The sequence below is a fragment of the Callorhinus ursinus genome, unplaced genomic scaffold (assembly GCF_003265705.2).
Source record: "Callorhinus ursinus isolate GAN/ISIS: 27379988/994484 unplaced genomic scaffold, GSC_fseal_2.0 scaffold2, whole genome shotgun sequence".
NCBI lineage: Eukaryota > Metazoa > Chordata > Mammalia > Carnivora > Otariidae > Callorhinus > Callorhinus ursinus.
In genome coordinates this window covers 4,974,987-5,000,002 of record NW_027397064.1, presented here as the reverse complement: position 1 = coordinate 5,000,002, position 25,016 = coordinate 4,974,987, and the positions used below count along the sequence as shown (strand labels likewise).

The 25,016-nt window shown below is 55.0% G+C and overlaps 1 protein-coding gene across 4 annotated transcripts in view; it reads left to right on the top strand.

Moving 5' to 3' along the window:
• MROH2A (maestro heat like repeat family member 2A) overlaps positions 1 to 23,638 on the top strand; it is a 42,595-nt gene extending 18,957 nt beyond the window's left edge. For all 4 annotated transcript variants that reach the window (XM_025888002.2, XM_073876933.1, XM_073876930.1 and 1 more), the window contains exons 20-42: positions 2,322 to 2,441; positions 2,696 to 2,818; positions 4,007 to 4,159; positions 5,295 to 5,417; positions 6,364 to 6,443; positions 8,098 to 8,206; positions 9,007 to 9,102; positions 11,126 to 11,230; positions 12,342 to 12,465; positions 13,007 to 13,125; positions 13,926 to 14,078; positions 14,480 to 14,634; positions 16,742 to 16,901; positions 16,981 to 17,174; positions 17,538 to 17,675; positions 18,172 to 18,286; positions 19,419 to 19,565; positions 19,709 to 19,891; positions 20,447 to 20,602; positions 21,634 to 21,765; positions 22,412 to 22,514; positions 22,777 to 22,842; positions 23,357 to 23,638. In XM_025888002.2, coding sequence (XP_025743787.1) covers positions 2,322 to 2,441; positions 2,696 to 2,818; positions 4,007 to 4,159; positions 5,295 to 5,417; positions 6,364 to 6,443; positions 8,098 to 8,206; positions 9,007 to 9,102; positions 11,126 to 11,230; positions 12,342 to 12,465; positions 13,007 to 13,125; positions 13,926 to 14,078; positions 14,480 to 14,634; positions 16,742 to 16,901; positions 16,981 to 17,174; positions 17,538 to 17,675; positions 18,172 to 18,286; positions 19,419 to 19,565; positions 19,709 to 19,891; positions 20,447 to 20,602; positions 21,634 to 21,765; positions 22,412 to 22,514; positions 22,777 to 22,842; positions 23,357 to 23,478 — 2,976 coding nt within the window. In that variant the 3' untranslated portion in view covers positions 23,479 to 23,638. The remainder of the gene's footprint in view (positions 1 to 2,321; positions 2,442 to 2,695; positions 2,819 to 4,006; positions 4,160 to 5,294; positions 5,418 to 6,363; positions 6,444 to 8,097; positions 8,207 to 9,006; positions 9,103 to 11,125; positions 11,231 to 12,341; positions 12,466 to 13,006; positions 13,126 to 13,925; positions 14,079 to 14,479; positions 14,635 to 16,741; positions 16,902 to 16,980; positions 17,175 to 17,537; positions 17,676 to 18,171; positions 18,287 to 19,418; positions 19,566 to 19,708; positions 19,892 to 20,446; positions 20,603 to 21,633; positions 21,766 to 22,411; positions 22,515 to 22,776; positions 22,843 to 23,356) is intronic.
• The last annotated feature ends 1,378 nt before the right edge of the window (positions 23,639 to 25,016 follow it).

Below are 25,016 nucleotides of genomic sequence, written 5' to 3'. Positions count from 1 at the left end.
TAGGATGGGAGGGCAATCTGGCTGCGACATTTGTTACCCCACTGATTGCTGGGTTGATTCGGGTTATCTGGCTGGCTAGCTGGGTATCCCATCCTCCCTCACTGCTCCATGTGTGTCTCTCCTGAAGCGGAATGCCTGGTAAAAGAAGATGACCTTCCTCCGCAGAGGAGGACCGTTCCTTGGTCAAGGGTATAGAAGTAGCTTCTCTCCCTGGCTAGACCCTCCCAACAAGCTCTCAAGGTCCATTTATAAGAGAACATAGTATAGTCAGGCTTCCAAGACCCCAGACACATCCAAATGAGGCGCTGCACGTGGTAATCTGCCTTTCTTAAAAAAGAAAGTTGTATATAGTATTTGATAAGCAAATGCATGGAATTCAATCATATTTCAACAGATCACCTAGCTTAGGGAAAGTAAATCAGCAAGTAGGATTAGAAAACTTAGGAAGGCGCAGTTGTATACAGTGGCTTAAGGAACTTCACCAGAACCCTCCTGTCTCTTCGCCGCTCAACTGGCACCTCTAAGACAGGGCAAGGTGATCACCAGTAGCCTCCAGACCTGCAGCCCCAGTTGTCAGAGCCAGTCTTCTCCCAAAATTGATATGCAGAAATCATTCTCTCCCACATACAAATAAAACAAAAATATGATTTGATGAAGAAAGATCCCATTACAAGTAGCGACACAACGTAAATATGTAATCGAATAAATTATTGACTACGTGACATATGTGAGGAGCACAAAATGACAAGGAGGTGCAGGGACACTGAAAGAAACTGGATGACATTGACACAATCTTTTGTTCTTGGATGGGAAGTCTCAATGTTGGAGAGGTGTCCACGTTGCTCAAATTAATGTGCCGTACATTGTACTCCCCATCAAATTCCCAAAAGGAGTTTTTGTGGACACTGAGCACTTTTATGGAATTTGACAAGATTATTTCCAAAGTTCACCTGAATTGTTAAGAATGTATTGACAGTAAAGCTCGAGAAGGAAGGATTTACTCTCTGGGAACAGATCAAAGATTGAAGTGTACGAAATGAAAGAAAACCATGGAACGACTAGGAGCATACATCAATGAATAGCTTTTTTTTTTAATCTTGACATGGGGTAGGCCTTCATATGCATGAAAGGAAACCAAGAAAGACAAAGGGAAAGAAAGACACTTTCCTCTGTGAAAATGAACGTTTTCTGTGTGACAAAACAAAGTCACAATACATAAAATCAAAAAGGAACGGAGACTCTGGGGGGAAATACAGCAGTAGAGTGATCTGGGGTTGAGACCTCTGGTACGCGATCCTTAAGAAAGGAGCCTCAGACCATGCTTGATTTTTTTTTCAAGATTTTATTTGTTATTGATTTCGAGTGAGTGGGGGAGGGCAGAGGGAGAGGGAGAATCCTTAAGCAGACCCCGTGCTGAGCGCAGAGCCCAATGCCGGGCTCCATCTCATGACCCTGAGACCATGACCTGAGCTGAAACCAAGAGTCAGATGCTCAACCCACTGAGCCACCCACGTGCCCCAGACAATGTTTGATTTAAAATCCTGGTTCTACATGAGGGACTATGGACTCTGAGAAACAAACTGAGGGTTCTGGGGGGGAGGGGGGGGGGGGATGGGTTAGCCCGGTGACGGGTATTAAGGAGGGCACGTTCTGCGTGGAGCACTGGGTGTTATACGAAAACAATGAAGCGTGGATCACTACATCAAAAACTAATGATGTATCGTATGGTGACTAACATAACATAATAAAATAAAATTTAAATAAAATAAAATAAAATAAAAAATAAAATAAAAAAGTCCTGGTTCTGCCACCTCCTGCTTGCTTTTCCATCTCCCAAAACAGCAACCGCATCTACAGTCTGGACTTGCTGCGTGGGTTAAATGAAATAAGATATGTTTGTTCTTGTTTTTCCAAATATACACACGAAGCTCTTACAAGTAGAAGAAAAGACAGGGAGAATAAGCCAACGGGCATGGGCCAAGACTACAGCAGGGATTCAGAGACTGGATGGTGAGAATGCGCAAAGGTCATCAGCGTGGCTCATCAGCAGGTGCTCCTAGATTTGTTAGTGTGAGGGAAAATGGGTTCAACCGCTATGGGAAGGAAATCTGGCCTCCCCTACTTATAACACGCTGGCCTGCAAGCAGTCCAACCCTCCAGAATAACCTAAATGTTTATTTTAGAGACTCTACGAAATGCACGGATGTCTGCGCCTTAAAACAAACGATCTAGAGTGTCAGGTGGGGGACTCCCCACAGCGGCAACCCCTGGAGCGCAGAGCAGGGAGGCCAGAAGCTCCTTTTGTCCCTCTGCCTCTCCAGGGCTTTCTGTACCGGGCCCTGGGCTTCACTCTGGCCACAGGCCTGGAGGCCGATAAGGTGGAGGGGCTGCTTCTGGAGCTGTTGTACAAGACAGACTATGGCAATGACTTTGACCGGGAGGTGAGGGTGCCCTGCAGCCCCCTTCTATCCACCAGACCCCTCTGATGCTAGGGGTTATGGGCACATGCATGCTTGGGTGTGCATGAGTGTATGCGTGCATGTGTGTATACTGGGGTGTGTGTGTGTGTGTGTGTGTGCGCGCGCACATGTGTTCATGTGTGTGCCTGTGTGTATAGGTACATGGGGGGGGCTCCTCCTCTGGCCCCTGCCCGCCGCCCGCCACCCTCACCCCAGCTGGCTGGGTCTCCCTGCAGGGCGTGATTCTGTGCTTTGGCCTGTGTGCCCGAGGCCAGGTGAAGACAGTGCTGAATGTGCTCCATGACTTCGAGGAGAGGATCCAGGAGTCGGAGCAGTCCTGGCAGATAGGTGCTTGGCAGGTAAGTCACCCTCGCTCCACAGTCCAGTCTCCAGGGGCCTCGTAGACTGGTGTCTTCTGCACTCCGCCCAGTTCTTGTTCGATCTTACGAGCCAACTCCCCTCAGGATCACCTGGAGGCCTCCTCCAGCAAAGCTGTTGCTGTTGGGTAATCGAAAGAGCACAGGGTGGGCCTTTTCAGGACCTAGCTATTACAAAGGAGTGCTCACCGTGGGCTCCTCAGAGCAGCAACAGGGGCACCCCTGGGTGCTGGAGCGGATGCAGGGTCCCAGGCCTCACGCAGACCCAGTGGATCTGAAGAAGCTGCTCAGGTAGTGCTCAGTGGGTACTTTGCACGTGTTGGGAGCTCTGCCTCAGTGAATCAATGGCCCTCGGGGGGAGGGGTTTTCATGCCCACTCTCCAATTTAAGAGAACGCTGAAGCTTGTCCAAAGGCATGTAGCTGGCCAGTGGTGAAGCCATGGGCCGGCCTCTGGAGGCTGCCCCTCTCCGCCACGGGCCACAGAGCCACAGGCTGGCTGACGCCCCGGTGGGCAACCATCCAGAGTCATCGATGCCTCAGGCTTTGGCCTTGACCTAGAACCCTTGCCCTGGGGGTCCGGTAGTTTGGATGGAGAGAACTAAGAGTGTCTCAGGCTTTTGGCCCAGCTTCTCCCTGAGATGTGGATTTCTATTCGAGGCCTGGCAGGGCATGGGCACCCCTGCCCACCTTCCATGGTGGGTTTGGTGGCCTGCAACTCCTCATCCCAGGCTTGTTCCCACTGGATTCCCAGTATCACGAGAGCCCCTGGCCCAGAGCAGGTGCCTGGCAGGTGAAGGCGTGGAGGAGTGCCCAGGCGGCTTCTGTTTAGTGGTGTCCACACAAACCACCTGCTCCCAGCTAATGGGTGCTCCTGGCATCTCGCTGGACTGAAGCCTCCGTGGGGGTACTGTGTACCCAGTGCCCAGCAAATTGTAGGTGCTCAATAAAGGTATGTTGAATGAATGAGTAAATGAATGAGCATTTCAGGCACCCAGAAAACTATCAGCTGACGCACTTTCGGCTGACTCTACGGCTCCTTTGGCCACGTGACCAGAGACTGTCCATGTGCAGCTGGGGCGGCCCTGCTCACCCTCGGAGGGGCAAGTTGAGCAGATCTCCCTTCCCACACGCACCTCCAGTGGTCCTTCCTCTTCTTGTTGGGCTCGCAGAAGGACCAGCCCTGGAGGCGGGAGACAGTGAAGAGCGCCCTCATGGTGATGTATAGCTGTGTGGCCTTGTACTGCCACCCCCAGATGCTCCTCACCCACGTGGACAACCCCATCACTGCGAAGATCATTCATCACTACTCCAGCAGCTGCCAGGTAACCCCGGATGCCACCCCCCCCCCACATCCAGAGCCAGGGTGGCAGAGAGTCACCTGCCTCATCTGCACACCCCATCCCCACGCAGCAGACAGTCAGGAGCCCGACCCAACACCCAGCTTTTGGGAAGCCCATTGCCTCAAACTGTGGTGTTCTCTGCTGTGGGGGGGGGTGGGGAACTGCCTTTCCCCGCATTGCTGGGCAGGTGAGTGTGTGTCCCAGAAGTCACAGGATGAGCACCCTCTCTTCCCAGCCTCGCTCACTCCCTCTGCCTTCCTCCCTCCTGACACCTGACCCAAGCCCTTTAACAAGGGACAAGAAGTGGGGCTGTCCTCAGGGAGGCCGAGGGACTTGCTACTTTCTTGGAATGGCAAGGAGGCAGAAACACAGAATAAAGCAAAAGTTATTTCATTATTGTTTTTAAAATTGTGGTAAGATACACATACCATAAAATCTGCCGTCGTAATCATTTTTAAACACGTGGTTCAATGGCACTAAGTACCCTCATGTTGCCGTCCCCCACGACTGTCCCCACCGGCTGTCTGCAGAACTCTTCATCTTCTGGAACTGAAACCCCACACCCACTGACCATGTGCTCATGCCCCCTCTCCCCGGCCCCTGGCAACCCCCATTCTACTCTCTGTCTCTGTGAATTTGACTACAGGGATCTCAAGGAACTGGAGTCACACGGTGTTTGCCTTTTTGTGACTGGCTTGTTTCATTTAGCATAACATCCTCAAGGCTCATCCATGTTGTAAAAGCAAAAACGATTGTATCTCAACTTATTCTGTCTCTGTGGTGACCCACAGGGCTTGGTGTCCGTGGCCAGTGAAGGCTCCCCCTGGCGGGCATGGCTGTCCTCGGGCACAGGTTGGGGGGGCCGGACAGAGATGGTGTTTTCAGCGGGGCGCAGAGATCCATGCCTTGTCCGGCTCCTGGCTGGCATCCTGGCCATGTGGCAGATGCTTGGTCAAGGTGGCTGAAGGACAGAATGAGGCCTGCCATCTCTCAGAGTGCCCCTGACCCTGCCTCTTCTTCGGCGCGGACGGAGGGTCCTTATGAGGGCTGTGGCTTGGGGTCTTCGGGCTCACTCACAGCACGCTCCTTCCCTTTCCTCTTCTTGGTCTGGGCACAGGACCTCTGCCTCAAAATGGCCTTCATGAAGAGTGTGGTGCAAGTCACCAATGCCATCAAAAACATCAAGGACCTGGAGGACTTTCAATTTGCCCAAAAGATGACGCTTACTGGCATTATAATGGTAAGCTGGGTGGGGGGCTTCCTTGGTCTTGGGCGGTTTTGGGGTCTAACTGCTGGGTGACTTCTCCTTGGTCAGAGGTTTTTAGAGGTCCCTCAGGGCGTCTGAGGGACAAGGGGGCTGTAGGAGTACCTGAAACCCCTCCCCGTCTTGATTCTGCTTCCATCCAACTATAGGAGTTCTGAGTACGAGATTTGTCTATCTGACAAAGGGTGTGATGGCCAGGAATCCGGTGGTGCCTGGAGGTGGCTGGTTCAGGGCTGGGGGATGGAGGTCCACTGGGTCTGCCCCTCCGTCGCCCCCGTGTTTCTCCATAGGGACGATCTAGGGGGCAGGTTCCGCGGCAGGCAAGTCTGAAAGCTCTTTTTGCACAGAGCTTCAGTAAGTTCTAGAAAACGTCGACTGACTAAGGGCAAGAAGCCTTGGCAGAGGCGGATGGAGGTGTGGGCAGCCACTGCCCTTCAGCCCCAGACCCTCCCCCACCCCCCTCCAATGCCGTGGTCCCTGGAAATGCTGCCCCTGCGTCGGAAGCCGACCCCGAGAGAAGTGAGGGGTGGATGAACAGGAGGCCCCGAGAAGGGAGAGAACACTCCCGCTCCCGCTCTGGGCCAGAAGCTGTCCGTGTGCCATCTCATGCTAGCTGGCCACAGCCCCGAGAAACAGGCCTTGTTTTACGTGTGATGGATCGGGCAGGGGAAGCGTTTGCCCAAGGACACACAGCAAGGAGGCAGCAGGCCTGGACGAGAAGCCCCCGGGCTCTCTGGAGCCCCCCTCCTTCCCACACCAGATTTGGCTGCCTCCCCTAAAATGCTCATGGCCAGGTGATCCTAAAAAGAGAGAATGTGGTATGGGGCGTGTCCACCCCGTAGAGGGCCAGACCCCGAGGACGCTCACTGCCCTCACTGGCGGGCTCTGGGCGGCTCGTTCACCGCCCTGCTGTGCCGGGCAGGCCACCATCAAGGCAGAAGCCACCGACAGCCTGGTTTCTCCGGTGCGGACCATGGCGATGGAGGCCCTCTCGCACCTGAGGTGAGCTGGGCCCCTGTTCCGGCCCCAAGTGTCTCCAAGGGTAGGGGCAAAGTCTGACACAACCCCTCAGTGCTCCTTGGCGGGTCACACCTACTTTGCCTCCCCACCTCTGTAGCAGGGCTCTTGGGGGGCAGCTCTGGGGGCAGTGGGCGGCCCTAGGAGGTGGGGTCTGCTTCCACCAGGTCTTTTCCCTAATTCTCAGCCGTAGTTCAAGTTGGGCTCTTCTCCTGGGTTGGGAGGTGACTGGCAGGTGGCTGGGTTGTTCCTCGGTCCATTAGGGGATATTCTGAGCAAGAAATCACACAGTGACACTGAATAGGACAGCAGGGAGATAGCACCCTTCTAGTTGGGTTGGGCGGGGTCAAGGAATTTACTGATTGATATGGTACTGATACAGTTAATACAAAGTAATATAATAGCCCAGGTTTGCCTTTCTGGAGCTGCCCATTCACTGGCAGGGAAGGGGGAAGAAGTTATGTAACACTAGTGTTTGGTGGTTGGGTGGTCTCTGGGCATTCTGCACCCGTGGGGCAGAGTTATTTGGGCTCGTAGCAGAACTACCTGTTGCATTTTTTTTTCTTGCTCCACCAACACCCACCTCGACTCCCTCACTTCTTTTTTTCCCTGTTGCATTTTTATTCCCCCCTGTTGCCTTAAGAGACAGCACATAGGCAGATTTTAAGTAAATTTCACAAACATCTCTTCGGGGACTTAGAGGTAAGATGAACGCATACAGAAGGAATTATAGGTCAGAGCTGAGTGTTTGTGGGTGAATAACAAGAACAAAAATCTAAGACCAGAAAAAGGGGGGGGGCTACTAACAAGATACAATTTTGTCGATATGACAGGGGCGATCGGAAGGTTTTGGCATCTGACACAAAATAGCAGGATTTGGGTAGGAGCTAGAAGCTCCCGGCTGGGCAAAATACAGGACCTCTTTGGGGGGGCAGGAATTTAAAGTTAAGCAGAACGGTGGCTCCCAATCTTGGAGGCACGACAGAGCCAACCGGGGACCTGTGAATAATACCGGTACCCTGGCTCCACCCCAGACCTTTAAATAAGGATCCCTGGAGCCTGGACGTGGCCCTTGGGCACCTCGGACCTTCTGTAGGTGATCCTAGTATGCACCTAGGCTTGAGAACTATTGATGAAGAGGTAGGAGAAGAATGAGCTAGCATGCACCAAGTACCACCCCTGAGAGTTCACTGAAGCTCAGACGGCTGGGCTCCATTCGGACTTTTTGATTCAGTAGCTCTGAGGTAGGGCCAGAGAGTTTGCATTTCTAAGAAGCTCCAAGGTGGTATGGTCCTGCTGATGCAGGTATTACACTTGAAAATGCTTGGGCCAGGGCCAGCCTGGGAAGCGGAGTCTATGGTTATAGCCAGGGAGGAGCAATGGAAAGTTTCTGAGAAGGAGAGGGACAGGCTCCGAGCAGGCAGCAAGTGGGAGAGCTGACCTTGGGCCCCTGGCTCTCCCCATCCATCACAGACCCAGTCACTGGATACTGGGGGCTGGGTGGACCCAGCACCCCTGGGGAAGGATGCATGCCTGCACCCCCAGCCGGGGAAGCTGGCCTCTCCCTCCCTCCCTGGGCAGTGGGGTAGTAGGGTCTCAATTCCCCTCTGACCTCTCCTCTTGTCACTTCTTTCCTTAGCAATCTGAAGCCTTTCTACTCCACAGAGGAAAACAATGAACTGATGGATATCAGTATTCGTTCTGTAATTTCTCTCCAACCCCCAGCAGAGGACAATGAGTCCATTCAGGTAGGTCCCTCGGGGCCACCTCATTTTCTGGGTCAGGACTTCGAAGTTTACAACAACTTGGGCAGTGCTGAGAGCCCACCATCCTGAACCACCTGTGAGTGGTTAAAGGCAGCAAAGTGCAGTAGGCCCTATTAGTTAGTATAAGGTGATGCTAACTGCTGTAACAGCTAGACCCTCAAGTTTCCATGATCTAACAAGAAGAAAGTTTATTTCTCACTCAAGTGAAGTCCAGTTGGTGGTGGGGGTGGAGATGGAGCTGCTGCAGGCAGTTATTTGGGAACCAGGCTGACAGAGGCCCCACTATCTTCAGTGCGTGGCTGTAGGTCCCTTGTGGGTACTGACATCCAGCCTGGAGAGGAAGAGCAAGAGTATGGAGGATTTATGAGCCACTCTGCCCACCTTTCATTGGCCAGAACTCAGTCACATGGTATGACTAGAGGCAAGGGGTGCTGGGAAATGTAGTTCCTGACTGGATGGCTGTTTCCCAGCAACAATGTGGAGGAGAATGACAGACCTTTTGTGGACAGGTAGCCCTGAGGTCCTGGTCCCGGATGAGGAGTCAGAAGAACTGGGCTGTGGGGGTTCAGTTTCCTCCTTTGTAAAATGGGTTCTTCTTCAGAGGTTGTCTCATATGTCACATGAGACTCTGGGTATAAATGACCCAGTCTGAGCAGAAGTAAAGGGATGATTTTCAGACCACCTCATACTTCTCAGCCCTGGCATGGATCCTTGCAGAGTCCTGGTGGGTGACTGTGCACAACCCCTCATTGCTGCCCAGTGCTCTCCTCTCTTGGCCATAGACCCTGTATGCGAATGCGAAGCATGCCCTGGAGCAGCTGATGGAGAGCCTTATGCAGAGGCAGCTGGACCCCAAGGGGCTGCAGGAGATGGTACATGTGAGTTCCTTGGTGGAGGGCTAGGAGCTAGGGATGGCCACCCCTCCCAGAAGGCTGGCCTGAGGGCCAGAGTCTATGGAAAACTGGGGAATGTGTTAAGATTGCTTTAGTAATTTTATTTTGGTAAAATTTCAGATTTGCTGAAAAGTTGCAAGAACAGTATGAAGAACTCCTGTATACCCTTCACCCAGATTCACAGTTCTTAATAGGTTGTCACATTTTCTTTTCCTCTCTTTCTCTTCCCTTCTCTTTCTTGTTTTACACACACACACACACACACACACACACACACACACACACATACACACCTTGAACCTTGGAGAGTTAGTTGCAGACATCAAGAACAAGAACACAACAGTACAGTGATCAAAATCAGGGAACTGTAATGTCGATACAATGCTATATTTTAATCTATGGCCAATATTCAAATTTCATGAATTGTCCCAATAATATCCTTTATAGCTATTTTCCCCAATTCGGGGTCTAAACTGGATTACACAGTGCATTTACTTGCCACGTCTCTTTAGTCTCCTTTAATCTGGAACAATTCCTCAGTCTTCCTTTATTTTCCATAATCTTGGCATTTTTGAAAGGTATTGGCTAGTTTTTTTTTTTTTAATTGGGTTGTTTGCTTTCTTATTATTGGGTTTTCGGAGGTTTTATATATTCTGAATACAAGTCCTTATCAGATATGTGATTTACAAATCTTTCCCCACAGTCTGTGACTTGTGTTTTCATTGATCTCACAGTGTCTTTTGAAAAACAGAAGTTTTAAAATGTGGACGAAGTCTGATTTACCATTCATTTTCTTTTATGGATCGTGGTGTTGATATTCTATCTAAGAAATCTGTGCCTGACCTAAGGTCACAAAGATTTTCTTTTAGGAGGTTGTAGTTTCAGGTTTCACAAGGAAGTCTAGGGTACATTTTGAGTTAAGTTTTGTATGAGTTGTGAGGTATGGAGCAAATTTTGTTTGTTTGTGCACAACCAGTTGTTCCAGTACCATTTGCTGGAGAGAATTTTCTCCGTTGAATTATCTTTGGGTCTTTGTCAAAAATCAATTGACCATGTATGTGTGGGTCTGTCTCTGGCACCTCTTCTGCTCCACTGCTGTATTTGTCTATCTTTACACCGATGTCATCCTGTCTTGATTACTGTAACATTATAATAAGTCTTGTGATCAGGAGTAGGTAGTATGAGTCCACTGACTTTGTTTTTTGCTGCTGTATCCCACAAATATTCATATGTGTTGTGTTCTCATTTTGTTTCAGTTCAAAATACATCTTATTTTCTCTTCTGATTTCTTCTTGGACCCTGGGGTTATTTAGAACATCCCAAATGTTTGAAGATTTTCCAGAGATCTTCCTGTTTTTGAGTCCCGTTTTAAATCCATCGTGGTCTGAGGACACACTTTGTATACTTTATATCCTTTTAAATCAACCCAGGCTTACTTTATTGCACAGAATGGTCTATCTTGGAGCATGTTCTTTGCGCACCTGTGTACTGTGTCCGGTGGAGCGTTCCTAAATATCAGGAAGCTGGTTGGTAGTGCTGTTCAGGTTTTCCCTGTCCTTCCTGACTTTCTGTCTTCTTGTTCTATCAGTTTTTAAGAACGGGGTACTGAAATCTCTGACTCTCCCCGTGGACTTGTTTCTTTCTCCTTTAGTTGTGGTAGTTTTGCTTCATGTATTGTTAAGCTCTGTTACTGTGTGCATGAACATCTAGGCCCTGGAGTGCAAGGCGGGTTATGCTCTTGGACTTTGACCTGCAGGCAAACATTTGGAGTAGGGCCAAACACATCTGCCAAGTGCCATCTTGGTGAGGACAGTGGGGACACCCTCTCTGCCCACAGCCTCATCTCCCTCATGGGGGTGCCTGGAAAGAGAACCAGAAGTGTCTAGAGCTAACCAACACCTCTGAAAGTCAGACTCCGAGTGGAGAGACGAGGTGGGCAATGGCTGGCTGGGAAAGGCTTGCCTTGGGATTTTAATGGCCCCTTCTGTGTTCTGGGCTCTACCCGTAGCTCCTGGAAAAGTGGATCTTGTCGGAGAAAGAAGAGGAGCGGGAGAAGGCCATGAAACTCCATCTCCATCTCATGCAGATCTATGTGCAAAGCATCGGTGTCTGTGTGAGTCCCCGAGCACCCGATCCCCCAGCCGGCTGCTCTGGCATCCACAGAAAAGTTCCTGTCTCTATTCATGAGAAGAGGGAACACTTTTGAAATCGAGTTCTGCTCCCTGCAGAGTCCCTTGGGAAGAGGCTGTCTTGTTTGGGAATGGCAGAGGAGGCCCCACGAGGAGCTAACCCTGAGGCTCTGTGGGTGCCAAGAGAGGGGTGGGCCGTGGCTCAGCATGGATCCAGGTTTGGTGGGGCCTGAGGCTCATACAGCGGTGAGGGCCCTCTTTTAAGAAAAAGAACACACACTTACGAATATCACATTGGTTAGGAAAGGGAATATCTACTTAGAAAATAAACCCATACGTAATCACAAACTTTACAGAGCTTGACAAGTACCACGAACATCACGAAATCTGGAAAAACAATGAGGTGTTTTTGTTGATTAACTCTCTGACCTGGCTCAATGAGACCGCTCTTTGTACATTTGTTGGCCTCATGCTCTTTGATGGCTTGGCCTTCAGTGATGGCGTTGGGAGAATGGTGTCCCTGGGGCACGGGGCCTGGGGTGTGGGGACGGCCTCAGGTCAGGGAACTGGTGCCTGGTGAGAACAAGATGGACAGCACCCCTGGTGGTCTGGGAGCACCATTCAGGTGGAGGCCCGGGCCCAGCAAAGCAAGGCCAGAGCCTAGCCTCATGCTAGGTTTGGAGCCAGATCCTGTGCAGAATGCATTGTCTGGAGTCTCTGACGCAATTCTCAACATCTCCTGGAAGAGGAAACACCGCGAATTATCTCCCCTTTATGAACGAGGAACATAAGGGCACAAGGCTCTGCACCCTGCCCAGGTCACACAGCTAGTGAGTGGGGGGGGGCTAGATTTGAACCCAGGGCTCAGTTACAGGAACAAGGCAGGTGCCCTGATACACAGCCTGGGCCTGAGGCCAGAGGGGCAAGCCCTGAGCCAGACTCCCCGGATCCTGGCTGCTGAGGCTCCAGGGGCGCCGCTGGGGTGTTTTCCAGCGGGGCTCACTCTCTCTGGCTGCCTGTTACGCTGCCCCTGGGCAGCGCCAGGTGTGCGTGAGCAGACAGAGGGTGTGAGCCTTGAGGTCTCCTGTCTCTCAGATCCACCTGAAGCTGGGGCAGTTTGGCTCGCTGGTGGGACTCGTCGCCCCTTGTACCTGTGACTCCCATAGAAGAACACGCATGGCCTCCATGGGTGTCCTGTCCGGCCTGCTGGATCTTCATGGTATGGGGAGGGCAAGACATCAGGACGTCAAGGTTGGGAGGGAGGTCTGAGAGCAGGGGAGTTAGCTGTGGGGCCATCCCGCGGGAGCATGGATTCTGGCTGAGTGGTGGAGAGGGTGCAGCGCTCGCTCAGAGGCCGTGGAAGTTTCCAGAAGGAGAGGCTCCCTGGTTTGGCACACAACTCATTGAGGGCCTGTCCTGGGTACTAAGGGGCCTCACTGGGAAAAGATCCGCTCACAGATACCAAGGACACAGCAGAAGTGACCAGAGATGAGCTCAGGGGTGAATGCAGGGTGGTGAGCTTCAAAGGGGGAGACTTTGTCTCTGGCTTGGTGGCTGGTAGCCTCCCAGGGCTGTGTGTAGAGGTGGTTTGGGGGGGGTAGGACAATGAAAACCAAAGCAAGAAGGGATGGGATGTCCAGACACTGAAGGGTGGTCCGGGCCTGCGGAGCCAGGGAGCCCTGTGGGCCAGGCCAGTAGGCCACCCTGATGTGGCCTATAGATGGGCCCTTTGTCCTTCTGATTGTTTATTTTCCCAACAGCAAGCCAGACCTGCTCCTCATGGGGCCCTTCCAAGGAGCTGGAGCTTGCAAAATGTAAGGAGGATCTCCAGGGCTTGGATGTGGAGAAGATTTTTAGTGCATCTTCCAGAATCGCCAAGGTGATGAGCTGGGAATGTGGTGTGGGCTCCTGGGCTGGACTCTGGTGCTTGGACCATCTCTGGGGTGTGGGACCTTGTTCAGCCTGGCCAGGCAGCCTTCCCCTTCCTCCCGAGGCCTCAGTTCCCATGGCTTTTGGCCCAGCTCATGCCCTCTGTACCTAAATGGCCTGCAATGTATAAGATCCCCACGGCGGTGCCTGGCACATAGTAGGTACTTACCCGCCTACCTTGTCTCCATCCCTATGGCGTGCTGCACTTGGGGTAGAGGGCCCCAGAGAGAATTAAACATAGAGCCTCGCACAGAGGTGTCAGCACATGGGCACACTGATGGCTGAATGCCCAGAGCCACCCGAACTCTGCAGAGGGGCCGAGTCACTTCTGCCTTGGGGGGCAGAGGCAGCTTTCTGGAGCAGGGGGGCTTAGGGGTGGCAGGAGGAGGTTGCAGGGTGTCAGGGCTCAGGGCGCACCCTGAGACAGGATGGGGAACATTTGGGTGGAGCTTCCTGAGCGGGGTTCAGGTGGGGCGGGTGGTGTCAGGTAAGTGAGGTGTGGGAGAAGTTGGGGGCACATGCCAGAAGCCTTGGAAAGCTGGGCTGAGCTTTGAGTCTTTGAGGTAGAGGAGTAACATCCCGAGAAGGTCGGCGATTGGGTGGGGCAGGGAGGCGGGGAGGAGGCCCCGGCAATGGTTTGAGAGGGGCTGGGGGGCTGGGCTGGGGCCGTGGTGTTGGGCAGAAGTGGGGGGGATGTCAGTGGTGGCAACTTGGTTGTTGGACCCCAGGAGTGGTCTGCTCTGGTCCTAGGTGGCTTGCATGCAATTTAGCTGCGATGAGGTGGTCTCGCTCATCCGGAAGCTCTGTGAGAACATCGGGGCCCTGGACCTACAGCATGATAAGGCCTCCGTCACCTGGATAGGCACCTGCCTCCAGATGCGGGCCAAGGAACTGGAGGACAAGGTGGCAGAGCCGTGGCTGGGCCACTTAGGGCCTGGGGCTGTCCACTATACCCAGGCTAGAGGGACAAGCAAGGGCCCAGCTACGCTTGCTGAGGTCTCCCCAAACCCTTGCTTGTAAAGAGGAGGAGGGAGTAGAGTTCTAGAATGAGAAAGAAACAAGGTGAAGGTAGCCCAGTTAGTAGGTGGACAGTGGACTAGAGGCCCGTGGCTCGCTCTCCTGGAGCATACTGCCTTCCACACAGAAAACCTGATCAAATCCAAGAAGAGACCAAATGATGCGCTGGCGGTTTAGCCTCCCCATCATCCAGTTGGGGAAGGGGCCCTGGAGGAGGGGTGTGCAGTGGGCAAGGGCAGAGGGCCATGGGGGTCCAGTCTGTGCCGGTGATGCCCGCCCCTCCCCAGGTGGATGAGATCCTGGGCGCCATCCTGGTCCAGCTGCCCGTGGTGGATCACCTGGAGGTGCGGCGTCTCCTCATTGAGGGCATCCTCCTGCTGGCGCACTACCACCAGGAGACTGTCCTCACGTCGCTCCTGAGGCAGCCCCTGCCCATGGAGAGGTGGGTGCCCTGGACAGGGAGTCACAGCCCCCTTTGCACCCCAGACCAGGCCCACCTCACCACCATGGACGTGTCCCAGAGGACAGGGCCCTCGAGCAGTGCCAGGTCTGAAGCTGGGATGGGTCCAAGCCTCTCCCTGCATCTCCTGTGGGAGGTACAGCCTCTGGGGACCACGGACCCAGAGCCCCAGCGTCTCAGTTCCGTCCTCTGGAGCTGGAGTCCAGATCCCGTAGCTTCTCACGAGTCCTGGTCATCCCCTCGGGACTCTGCCCGCAGCAGCCCTTTCATTCCCTGCAGAGGACAGAGCTCCGGGCCCTCTCCAAGTTTGGGCTTCCCCAGGATACACCCGAGGATGTGGTCACCAAGGCCTGAGCGGGCCTCTGGAGGAGCTCCACTCTGTCCCTCTTTCTTTTCTTTTTCTTTCTTTCTTTCTTTTTTTTTTTTTTTAAGATTTTATTTATTTGTTTGACAGAGAGAGACACTGAGAGAGAGGGAACACAAGCAGGGGGAATGGGGGAGGGAGAAGCAGGCTTCCCGCGGAGCAGGGACCCCGATGCGGGACTCAATCCCAGGACCCTGGGATCACGACCTGAGCCGAAGGCAGACGCTTAACGACTGAACCACCCAGGCGCCCCTACTCTGTCCCTCTTTCCTTCCACATGCGGCGGCCCTGAGAGGGAGGTCTCACATTAAAGCAGCCTGACCCCCTGCTTCCCGGTGTTATCTGCAGACGGCTGAGTCCCTGTGGCTCTGTCACTCAGGTGTCACTCAGGCAGCCAGCACGATCTCACCGGCCTGGGGGAGTGTGTTTAGGATGGGACCAGGACTCACAGAAAGGGGTGGGCAGGTGTCCCCAGACCAGCCAAGGCTGCCGAGGGAAGAAAAGCCTTGAGACTGTAGGGGGAGGGACAGGTGGTGGATGTCACTCAGCATGCTGTGACACGAACGGAGAGGCCTCAGGTCAAGGACCTCAAAGGCTGCCCTGTGTGAAACGCAAGGCTGGCTTCTCATCAGGAGTGAGGACAGGGCAGATTGCTTGATCTGGTGGGGGTTAGTGGCTTTCAGAGCAGCGCTGGGGTGGGGGACAGTGTGCAGCATGGCCTCGGTGGCCGGGTGGTGCTGGCTGTCCCTGCACTGGTTAGCTCTCGCTGTGTAACAAATTGCCCCGAGCTTGGAAGCTCAGAACAAGCCCTGTCCTCACCTCACAGGGTCCGTGGCCAGGGGTCTGGGGACGGCGGAGCTGGGGCGTTGGCTCCCCCAGGCTCATGTGGTTATTTCTTGCTGTTGCAGGCTGAGGTCCTGCTTTCTTGCTTCCTTACACCCCAAGGGCTTCTTCATGGGAAGCGGTTGCTGGTGAGCTCATGGGCCCACCGTCCATTCAGTTCCTACCACCAGGCGTCCCGCCACATGAACCCCCAAACTCGCCTCCCTGCACTTGTGCATTTGGCCTTGTGGATTCACATAGGCTGCATGCACCTCTCCTTGTTTGATTTGATCTCAGTGGACTTGCCGCTTTAGCCCTTTAGAGCCCCCCCACCCCCGGCTCCCCACTCCCCTGTGCCTATGCACACGGGGCCTGTGAAGTCGCTGTCCTGGGGACCTTCCCTTCTCAGCAGAGCCACGGGCTTGGACTTGGGGATGGGGGTCTGCTTCAAACTGTCATCTGGCACCTGACCTCTGCAGGCCCCCCTTCCTCTTGTGTGGGCTACGGAGCTGAAAGCATCTTCCTCAAAGGTGTGTCAGGAGGAGGAGGTGCTTTGTGATCAGCCAGCCGCTTAGGACCAGCCTGACAAGCTGGGTACTTGGCAGCTGTTGCTGGATGGACCTATGAAGTCATCAGATAGGAGGCCTGGTGGGGACCTCTAAGGTCATCTAGCAGTGGGGCTGTGTGTCCGAGGGCGCTGTGGCAGAGGAAGGGAGCTGAGCACGGAGTCATGGACCTGGGTTCTGCTTATGTGACCTTTGGCAACGCACTCCACCGCCCTGAGGTTCAGCCTCCAGAGTTCAGCCGCTATTCAGGGGGCTGCCTGGGGGTCCAAAGAGGCTCTTACCTGCCAGGGCCCAAGGTGGGAGACCCACAGTGGCTTTGTCTCCTGTCTTTGGTTAGCCACCTGACGGAGGTGTGGCTGGCTGTGGCAGAGAATGTGCCCTTTGCCCGGACGATGCTCCACGGGCTGATGGGCCGGCTGCAGTCGAGGTTCACCCCCAGGGCCAACGCGACGTCCAAAGCTGACATCTGGCGTCTGGCCGCGGTGGATCCTCTGATGGTGAGTCACAGAGGCAGGCCCCAGGGCTCCTTGGGGGCTCTGAGTAGGAGCCCCGATACCCTACCCCTTCTCCCTGCAGACCCTGTGCACCATCCACCTTCTCATCCAGAAGATGGATATGGACGACAAGCTCTTGGACCTCTTCCCAGACCTTGTGTACACCCTCCTGCTGCAGCTCAGCAGTAGCCAGGGGCCAGAAGCTGTGTCGCCTGTCCTGAAGACATGGAGACTGGTCCACACGGGGACGCTGCCCGAGGAGATCAATCTGCAGAGGTGTTCTCGACGGTGGGGTGGGGGGGCATGGGGTGCAAGGCAGTGGGCCTGAGCTGGACGCTGCCTCTTCAAAGTCAAGGACCCCAAGAGTGACCTCCACCACCTCCAAGAGGACTTGCGGTCCTCTCCTGGTGGAGAGAAGTTTCTGGAAGCAGATCTTACAACCCTCCCTCACATGAGTCCAGCACGGTGTGGTTTTGTTTGTTTGCAGACGCACTCCCTCATGTGATCTCCCTTAGCCCCTTAAGCTAGGCCCAGCAGGCATGGGGACCCCTGTTTCTCCAACCTGGGTGCGGCGTTTGCCCCGCGGTGGGTGCTCCCAGCGGGGCAGTTCCTCTGGGCTATAGTTGCACCTTCTTCCAGGGTCACGATCAAGTCCATGCAGCTTTTGTTCAGAAGACTCAACAATGAGCAGCTGGTTCACACCCTGGAGGAGCAGGGCGTATGGGCCCTCCTGCAGAGCAGCTCCACATTCCTGCGAGGGGTGGGCCTGCTCGCCAGGTGGGCACCCAGCCTCCCAGGCCTGGGCAGTGGGACTTGCGGGGCCATCGTCTTCTTGCTGGAAGGTCTAGGTCACGGCTGAATGCCTGGCTTCTGAGGGATTGCCAAGTTGACCCATGTTCCAGACTCTGGGACGGCAGCATGTAGGGCAAAGGGAATCTTTTATTCCAACGCTTTCTGCTCCAAGACAGGAGATGTGAGGTCAGAGGCAGGGTGGGGCTCACCCAAGGCCACCCGGGGCTTCCAAGCTGGGCCAGGACGGAAAGCTACTTCCTGGGTCCTGGTCACTCATGAGTGGCCCTCATTCTGGTCCCTTTTTAGAAAAAATAATGAAAAGTAGGTACTCCAGTGACACCCTGACCAAACCCCCCTGGCGAGGAGGGAGAGGCCCAGAGAGGTTAAGGGATGTGCCCTGGGGGGTGCGTGCCCGCAGAGCAGCTCTGCAAGGCAGCAGCCGAGAGGCCTTCCCCACCCCTTGGCTGCATCCCCCCTGCAGGCTGTGCATGCGGAGCGTGGAGGGGTACAGGCAGCGACTGTCGGAGCTGGTGCTCAGAGGCATGGACTCGGATGTCCTCAGCTGCCGCATCAGCAGCACGGCGGTCTGCGTGGAGGTGAGGCTTGGGGCGCAGAGGGCTGGGTGAGCTGGGGCGGGGGCTGCTTGTTACCCCCCCGCCCCCAGTGCCCTGCCCTGGCTCCTCCAAGGGGCAGGAGCCCAGGCTCTGAGGGCCATCTGAGTCAAGGGGCAGGTGACTGTCCCACCCCTCGGGGGACATGAGTGATCCAGGGTGCGCACTGTGGGGAAAGTGGTCCCGAGACCTGGGGTGCACAGCTAAGTGAGGCGTGCTGTGCTGAGTGCCGGCAACACCCAGGGGCCCGGATGAGGGCACCTTGGCTCTTGCCGGGATCGATGGTGCTGGGGAAGGCTTTGTGGGAAGGCCTTGAGGAGCCAACAAGGCTTTGCCAGGCGTGAAGTCCAGGGAAGAGTGGTGGTGGTGGTGACGGCCACTGGGGCCCAGTGACCCTCCTGAGCAGTTGAGGCTCTTACAGGGTCCTGCGGAAATTGGCCAGAAAAATTTTAGGAGGAATTGTGTTGACTGCATGATTCCCAACATGCCTTAGGAGCCCAACATCCTCCTAGGGTGGGGTCGGCAAACATTTTCTATAAAGGGCTGGATAGTAAATTTCCTTTTGGGGGTGACCAATTTGGTGTTTAGTTTTAGTTTTCTTTAGGTTTATTTAAAATGTGCGTATGTGTGCATGCATGCACACACACAAGCCAGAGGCGTCCCCCTTGGCCTGAGGTCCGGACACCCTGAGTGCTGGGAGCTGGCTGGGACTCTCTGAGTCCCGGAGTGAAGTTCATGCCCTTGCCGAGACCCAGGGGGCCGGGCTCCTGCTCACGGGAGCTGCTATGCCAGGTTCACCGAATGAACCTATTCCTATAGGTCACGCTTGCGAGGCTTTCCCCACACATTTCCTTATGAAGCCTCACAACAGCTCTGTGAGGCAGGCTCTGGTGTCAGCCCCTTCTTGCAGGTGGGGAGGCCGAGGCTCGGAGGGGTTCTAAGTGACTGGCCAGGGGCCCCAGCTGGAGCCACGCGCTGGTCCTCAGGAGCTGGGGCTCTGGGTCCTCTCCTATTCACAGTAGACCGCTCTGTGCATTGGATCTAGTCACACGTCCGGTCCTGTGGCTGAGAAAGGGGCCCACAAGGGGCATAGCTGTCAAAAAGTTCTCTTTTCTAGTTCATGAGCGACCCGGTTCTGTACCAGGAGAAGCTGCTGAAGCCCACGGTGTGGATGCTGGAGAAGGGCGCGGACCAGGAGGACGAGGCTTTGAGGGTGCTCTCGCTGCGTGCCCTCGGCAACATGGCCCTTGGTGCCCCCAAGAAGGTGCTGCGCCCGACCCTGAGCCCAGGGGCCCGGCGTGCACGGCCCGGCGGGCTGAGGGTCTGGGGCTGGTGTGTTCTGGTCAAGCAGGGAGGTGAAGCAGGTGGAGACTGAAGCTCCTCGCGCTCCCCCTCCCCCTGCCCCAGGTGAGGCAGTACCGGAAGCTGTTGCTCGAGAAGTGCCTGGACTCCCTGAGGGAGCCCGTGAACACCAGCGTGACCTCCGAGGGCATGGAGGCCCTGGCCAAGATCCTGGCTGAGCTCCGGGAGGGAGACATGGGGTCCTCGTTTGGCATCATCTGTGAGCATTGCAGGGCCTTCTTTGACAACGTGAGTCTAGATTACTGCCTCACTGGGCCCTGGCTCTCCGGGTTGGGGGGGGGTTCCCCAAATGCCTCCTCAGCCAATGGCTGAGCACTTCTCCCCTAAAGAAAAGGCATGCTCTGGGACAGAAGGGGTCGCAGGTTTGCCTTGGCGTCGATGCATCCGCTAGCTGATCGTGGGATCTTGTGAAAGAACACCAGAAACTCTTGCTCGAGGACTCATGGGCCCCCTCCCCCGCTCTTAGGGTGTGAGCTTCCCCTTCGAATTCCTTGCAGCCTACAGCTGCTCCTCGGGCACCTGTGAGGTACTGGGCAGGCCCTCTGCCAGGCGGCGGTGTGCGCTCACCTCCGACTCGGGCCTCCTCTGGGGAAGAGAAGGTCACGGGTGCCAGAATGGTGCCCAGTCCCGAGAGCCCTGCGGGAGAGCCTCCACGCTGGTGGAACGATCCAGAAGCCTTGGCAGGGGCCAAGGTGGTTGGAAGGGTCCACGGAGAGCAGCTAGGGCTTTGTTGGGCTCCCTGCTTCCCGGATTTCAGGACACGTTTGTGCATCTCGGCCACAGGAGAGCGAGCTGCTGCGTTTAAAAGCCTTCGTCTTGTTCGGGAAGCTGGCGAAGGTGGTCAGGAGCTCCAAGAAGCACTTCTTCAAGGAGGAAGTGAGAAGAGCCTGGATCCCCCTCATGCTGCACTGCCAGGACCCCTGCCCGGACGCAGCCCAGGTAAGACGGGCCCTCCTCCCTCCTCCCTCCAAAGTGTCGGGGCCGCTGGCCCCAAAAAGGAGAATGTGTGGGGGGGTCTCTGCCCCGCCTCCCTTGGCCGGCCCAGTTCCCCATGCCAGGCTGGGGAGGGGGCCGTTCAGACAGCCCGCAAACCGCTCTGTGGGGGCACACGGTGTAGTTTTCTTCTGTGGTGGCTGCCTGCAGGCATCCTCTGCCCCAGCACCCTTCTCTTCCAGTGGATTCTAGAGCTTGCCATCACTCTTGGGTGTGATGACTCGGTGGCGCTTAAAGCTCACCTTAAATCCCTCCTCAGCGGCTCCCCGGGGGGCAGGCCAGTGCTGGGGCTGCTGGGGGTGGCGAGGGAGGGGTGCCCGGCCTGGCCCTGCACACCGCGGTTCTCCTCCCGACGGAGGCCCATCTCCTCTGCCGTTTGAGCTCCTCCCCCAGCTCCCACCTGTCTGATGGCTGCCCCTCACCCCGTGCGGGCCCCTGACCCTGACGTCTGTCTTCTCTCTCCCCGTCTTCCTGGGGGGACTGGGGAGGGACACGGGGAGGGGGCTGGGATTAGAGGCTGTTCTGCCGCCTCCCAGTGAGCTGTGGGGTACTCAGCAGCTCGTGCTCAGCTAGCGCCTCGGTCTCCGGTTCTGGGGTCCCACGAATCCTGCGCGTGTCCACGTGGGGCGGGGTGGGACGGTGGCACCCGTAGGTTGGTGAGGGCATCCCTCCCGACTCCCGCCAGGCTCCTGACCCCAACATCCTGGAGGGGCGGGTCCCAGGCAGGGCTGCCGAGGGCACCGAGGTGCTGGCCGAGGGCGCAAGTGGGCTACATCCGCCCCCAAGGGGTCTTTCGTAAATGCACACACAGCCACTATATAAGCTGGCAGGGCTCCGGTCCCAGGTACCCTTCTGTGGCTTCCTGAAGGTTCTCCAGGGCTGCCCTCTGGCCTATCGGTGGGACGTCAGCCCTGCCATGTGAGCCCCCTTGGTCTGCCTGACGCCCTCCCTCCATCCTCGGCCCGCTGTCCCTCCAGGCTTGCATGGCCACCATGTTTCAGTGTGTGCACTTCTGGGGCTGGAAGGCCCTGGAGAGCAGCTCGGGCCGAAGGGACAGCAGTACGGCTGATGGGATGACCGTGTTCCAGACAACGCTGTGCTCCATCTTGGTGAGGAAGCTGAGGGCCATGGGCCTGTTGGAGGTTGGCCGCTCTGGGGCTTGGGGTTTAGGGTCGCGGCTGCCGTAGACTTCCGACCCTGTGCTCACCTTCTGGACGTGAAGCATCAAGACCAGCACCTTCCAACAGAGCCACAATGCAAGCCACATACCCGTACATTTTCTGGCCGCTACGTTAAGAAAAGTGAAAGAGCTGAAACCAAACTGAATAATAGATTTGACTCAACCCGGTGGATCCAAACCATTGTCATTTCAAAATGTAATCAATGTACAAATTATTGGTGTGATATTTTACATTTTTGAGTTCCTGTCATCAAAATGCAGGAGGCTCTTCATACTTAGTTCAGACTAGTCACATTTCAAGTGCTCAAGGGCCATATGTGGCCAGCGGCCACGGTATTGGACAGCCACGCCATTTGCAGACAATATCATCTCTCCTCTGGTCAGACGGAATGTAACAGGAGTCTGAAGGTCCTTACGTCGTCCAGCTACTAATTTGCTGTGTGGTGCTGGGATGAGCACTTGCCCTTTCTGGGCAGACCCTCCCACATCAGACAGATGGGAACACACTCCGTGAGTAGCCGATCTCTAGGACCTCATCCTCCATGATGGCTCTGTCCATCCTTTGTCTTTTGCAGACTCAGAAAAAACCTGCTGTGCTCTATAGCTTCTTGCTAGAAACAATGACCTACGTTAATAGTAACTTGCCAAGGATCAGAATTTCTGCCTGCAACCTGGCAGGTGAGTGGGGATGTCTCCTGATGCGGGAGGGACATTGAGGGCCAGCCCCGGACCTGGAGTGGGAGGGGGACAGGCAGCAGGGTAGGGGCCAGACTCAGTGGAAGTTCCCTTCTCTGCGTCCTCTCCCACTTTGCTTCACACCTGCCTGATTCTCAATTAGGCATCTTCAGTGGAGTCCTAAACAGTTATCTCAAAAGGTAAAACAGACTCTCTCGCTGACCTAATATTTGTGTGATGAGCATTTCGCTGGCTCTCATTTTAGGAATTATTATGAAGCAGATGTCTGCACATCATCTGAGAAAACTGGACTTTCCGACATTAAGGAATTGTAAGTAGTAGAGGCTCACTCATACCGAGCCCACTAACCTCATTTGGGGAGCTCAGAGAAACCGCCCAGGGAAGAGCCAGCCGACCCTTCCTTGTGTGATCGGGGCACGGAAGGACGCATGGGCCTGCAGAGGGCTTTCCAGGAAGACAGCTATTTGGGCGTGGAGTCCTTTCGTGCCCCGTGCCTCCGGCCCGCCTCCCCATCATAAATATTTACGAAACGTTTCCACCCTGATTCCTTCCACTGATCCACACGGCGCTCGGGTTCTGTGGGTGATCTTTCTGTCCCTGGTAGAGAAGTAGTGGAAGCTCGGATGGGGGGATGTGTGTGCAGACACAGCTCCACCTGCCATCCTCTGCCTGCAAACACGGGGTTCCCCTCTGCAGCCCACGTGAGCCCCATGCTGCACAGGTGGCTGGGGGCAGGGGGGCAAGGCCTCCCACCAGCTCAGCCGCCCAGGGTGGAGGGCGCTGCCACGCCAGGTCCTGATTCTCTCCTCTGTGCTCACTCTCAGCTCTCCAGGAGCTGCAGCTCGACTTGGATCCTGGGGTCCGCAAGGCAGCCCTGGAGACTCTCAACATCTTGGATACATGTAGCCAGCACCCGCTTTGGGCTTCCTCCGGAGGACTTTGCTAGATGGTTCGAACGTAAAGTGTAAACTGCCTCCTCCGAGTGCCAAACCAAAGCCGCACCGCAGCAAGGCAAAACATTTTTAATTTAGTTTGTTAAGAAAAGCATTGTTCTAAAATAATCAGCATCCCTTTCTTTCCTCCCCTTGAAATAAACCTCCGTTGCCGTTGGGAGTGCAGATTTCTGACTCTAAGGTGACAACACGCCAGAGCCAAGACAGTGGGGCAGAGGGAGAATTTGGACCCAACGCTTCCCCGGAGTGTGCGTGTGTCCAACAGCCCCCTCAGCCCAGAGGGTCTGAATCCACCTTGGTGCAGTCCGCTGCGGGCATCGTGCCAGACGGTGAGGGGAGGCAGGCGGCTGTCCAGCCTCGGCCCCCCAGAACCCCACCCTTGAAGGGAAAAGAGGTGTCTGCTGCTAGGGACTGTGATAGGCATCCGAGTAAGGAGGGTGGCAGCCAGGGTGCAGGGGTCGGGGGGTGGCGGCGGAGGAAAGAGCTATGGGACATACAACCAGGTGTTATCCCCTTCGTGCCCAAGCAGAACATCTCCAGATGGTTCCTAGACCTAAATTTGAAAAGCAAAGATGCAAGACAATAGAGTATTTTTAATCCTGAGACTTGTCTGGTTTTCTCTAAAAAGTTAACAGCAGATGCCAGGAAAAATAAAAGGGTTCAGCTATCTGACTCAGTTAAAATATAACTTCTGTACAGTAAGATGCCATAAAGTTCAAGGACACGTCACAGATGGAAGAAGTTACTTGCAATTTATACAAAACTACATTGGTTTGTATAATCAACTTGGCATCCAGGATATACCCAGATCAGAAAAAACAAGGCCAATGAGAGAGACAGTCCTGAGAGGACACTTGAAAAGTCAGTACCCCAGAAATGCAAACTGCAATACGTTTCACACCTCCGGCCCCGCCGCCCTCCCCAGAGTGGCGCCCACTTGTGGCAGTAATGTGGGAAAGGGGCTCTCTTCTATTACTGGACAGAGCACTAACTGAATAGCCATTTGGGAAAGCGATTTGGCAATAATTAGAGAAGTTGAAGACACACCTATCCACGACCAGCTCACCTCCAGATGTATGCCACAGGTAAACCCACGTATGCACTCAAGGGTCGTGGCTGCACGCGTCCTTAGCAGCAGACCCAGCAGGACCGTGGAGGAGACCAGCTACCTAGACTCTTGAAAAACAAGACACCCACACCCATCAGCTCCTGTCCAGTGCAAACACCTTGTGGTGAAGCCAAGTTGCAGAATACGCGCAGTACTAAACTGTGCATGTTCAAAATACAGACCATCCCACATACAGTCTAAGGCGTCCTTTATTGGCAGATCCTATAAATTACCCAAGACCCATGCCTGAGCTCATCTACCTTGCCTTCTTCCACTGGATGACACCCAAACCCCTGACATTCCAGCAGTGAGGCCTGGCTGGGCCAGAGAACGGTAGCATAAGCCCGCTGGGTAGGAGGCGGGAGGTGGGGGGAGGGATGGGGGGGCGGTGGGGGTATGAGCAAGTGCTTCGTCAGGGACGCC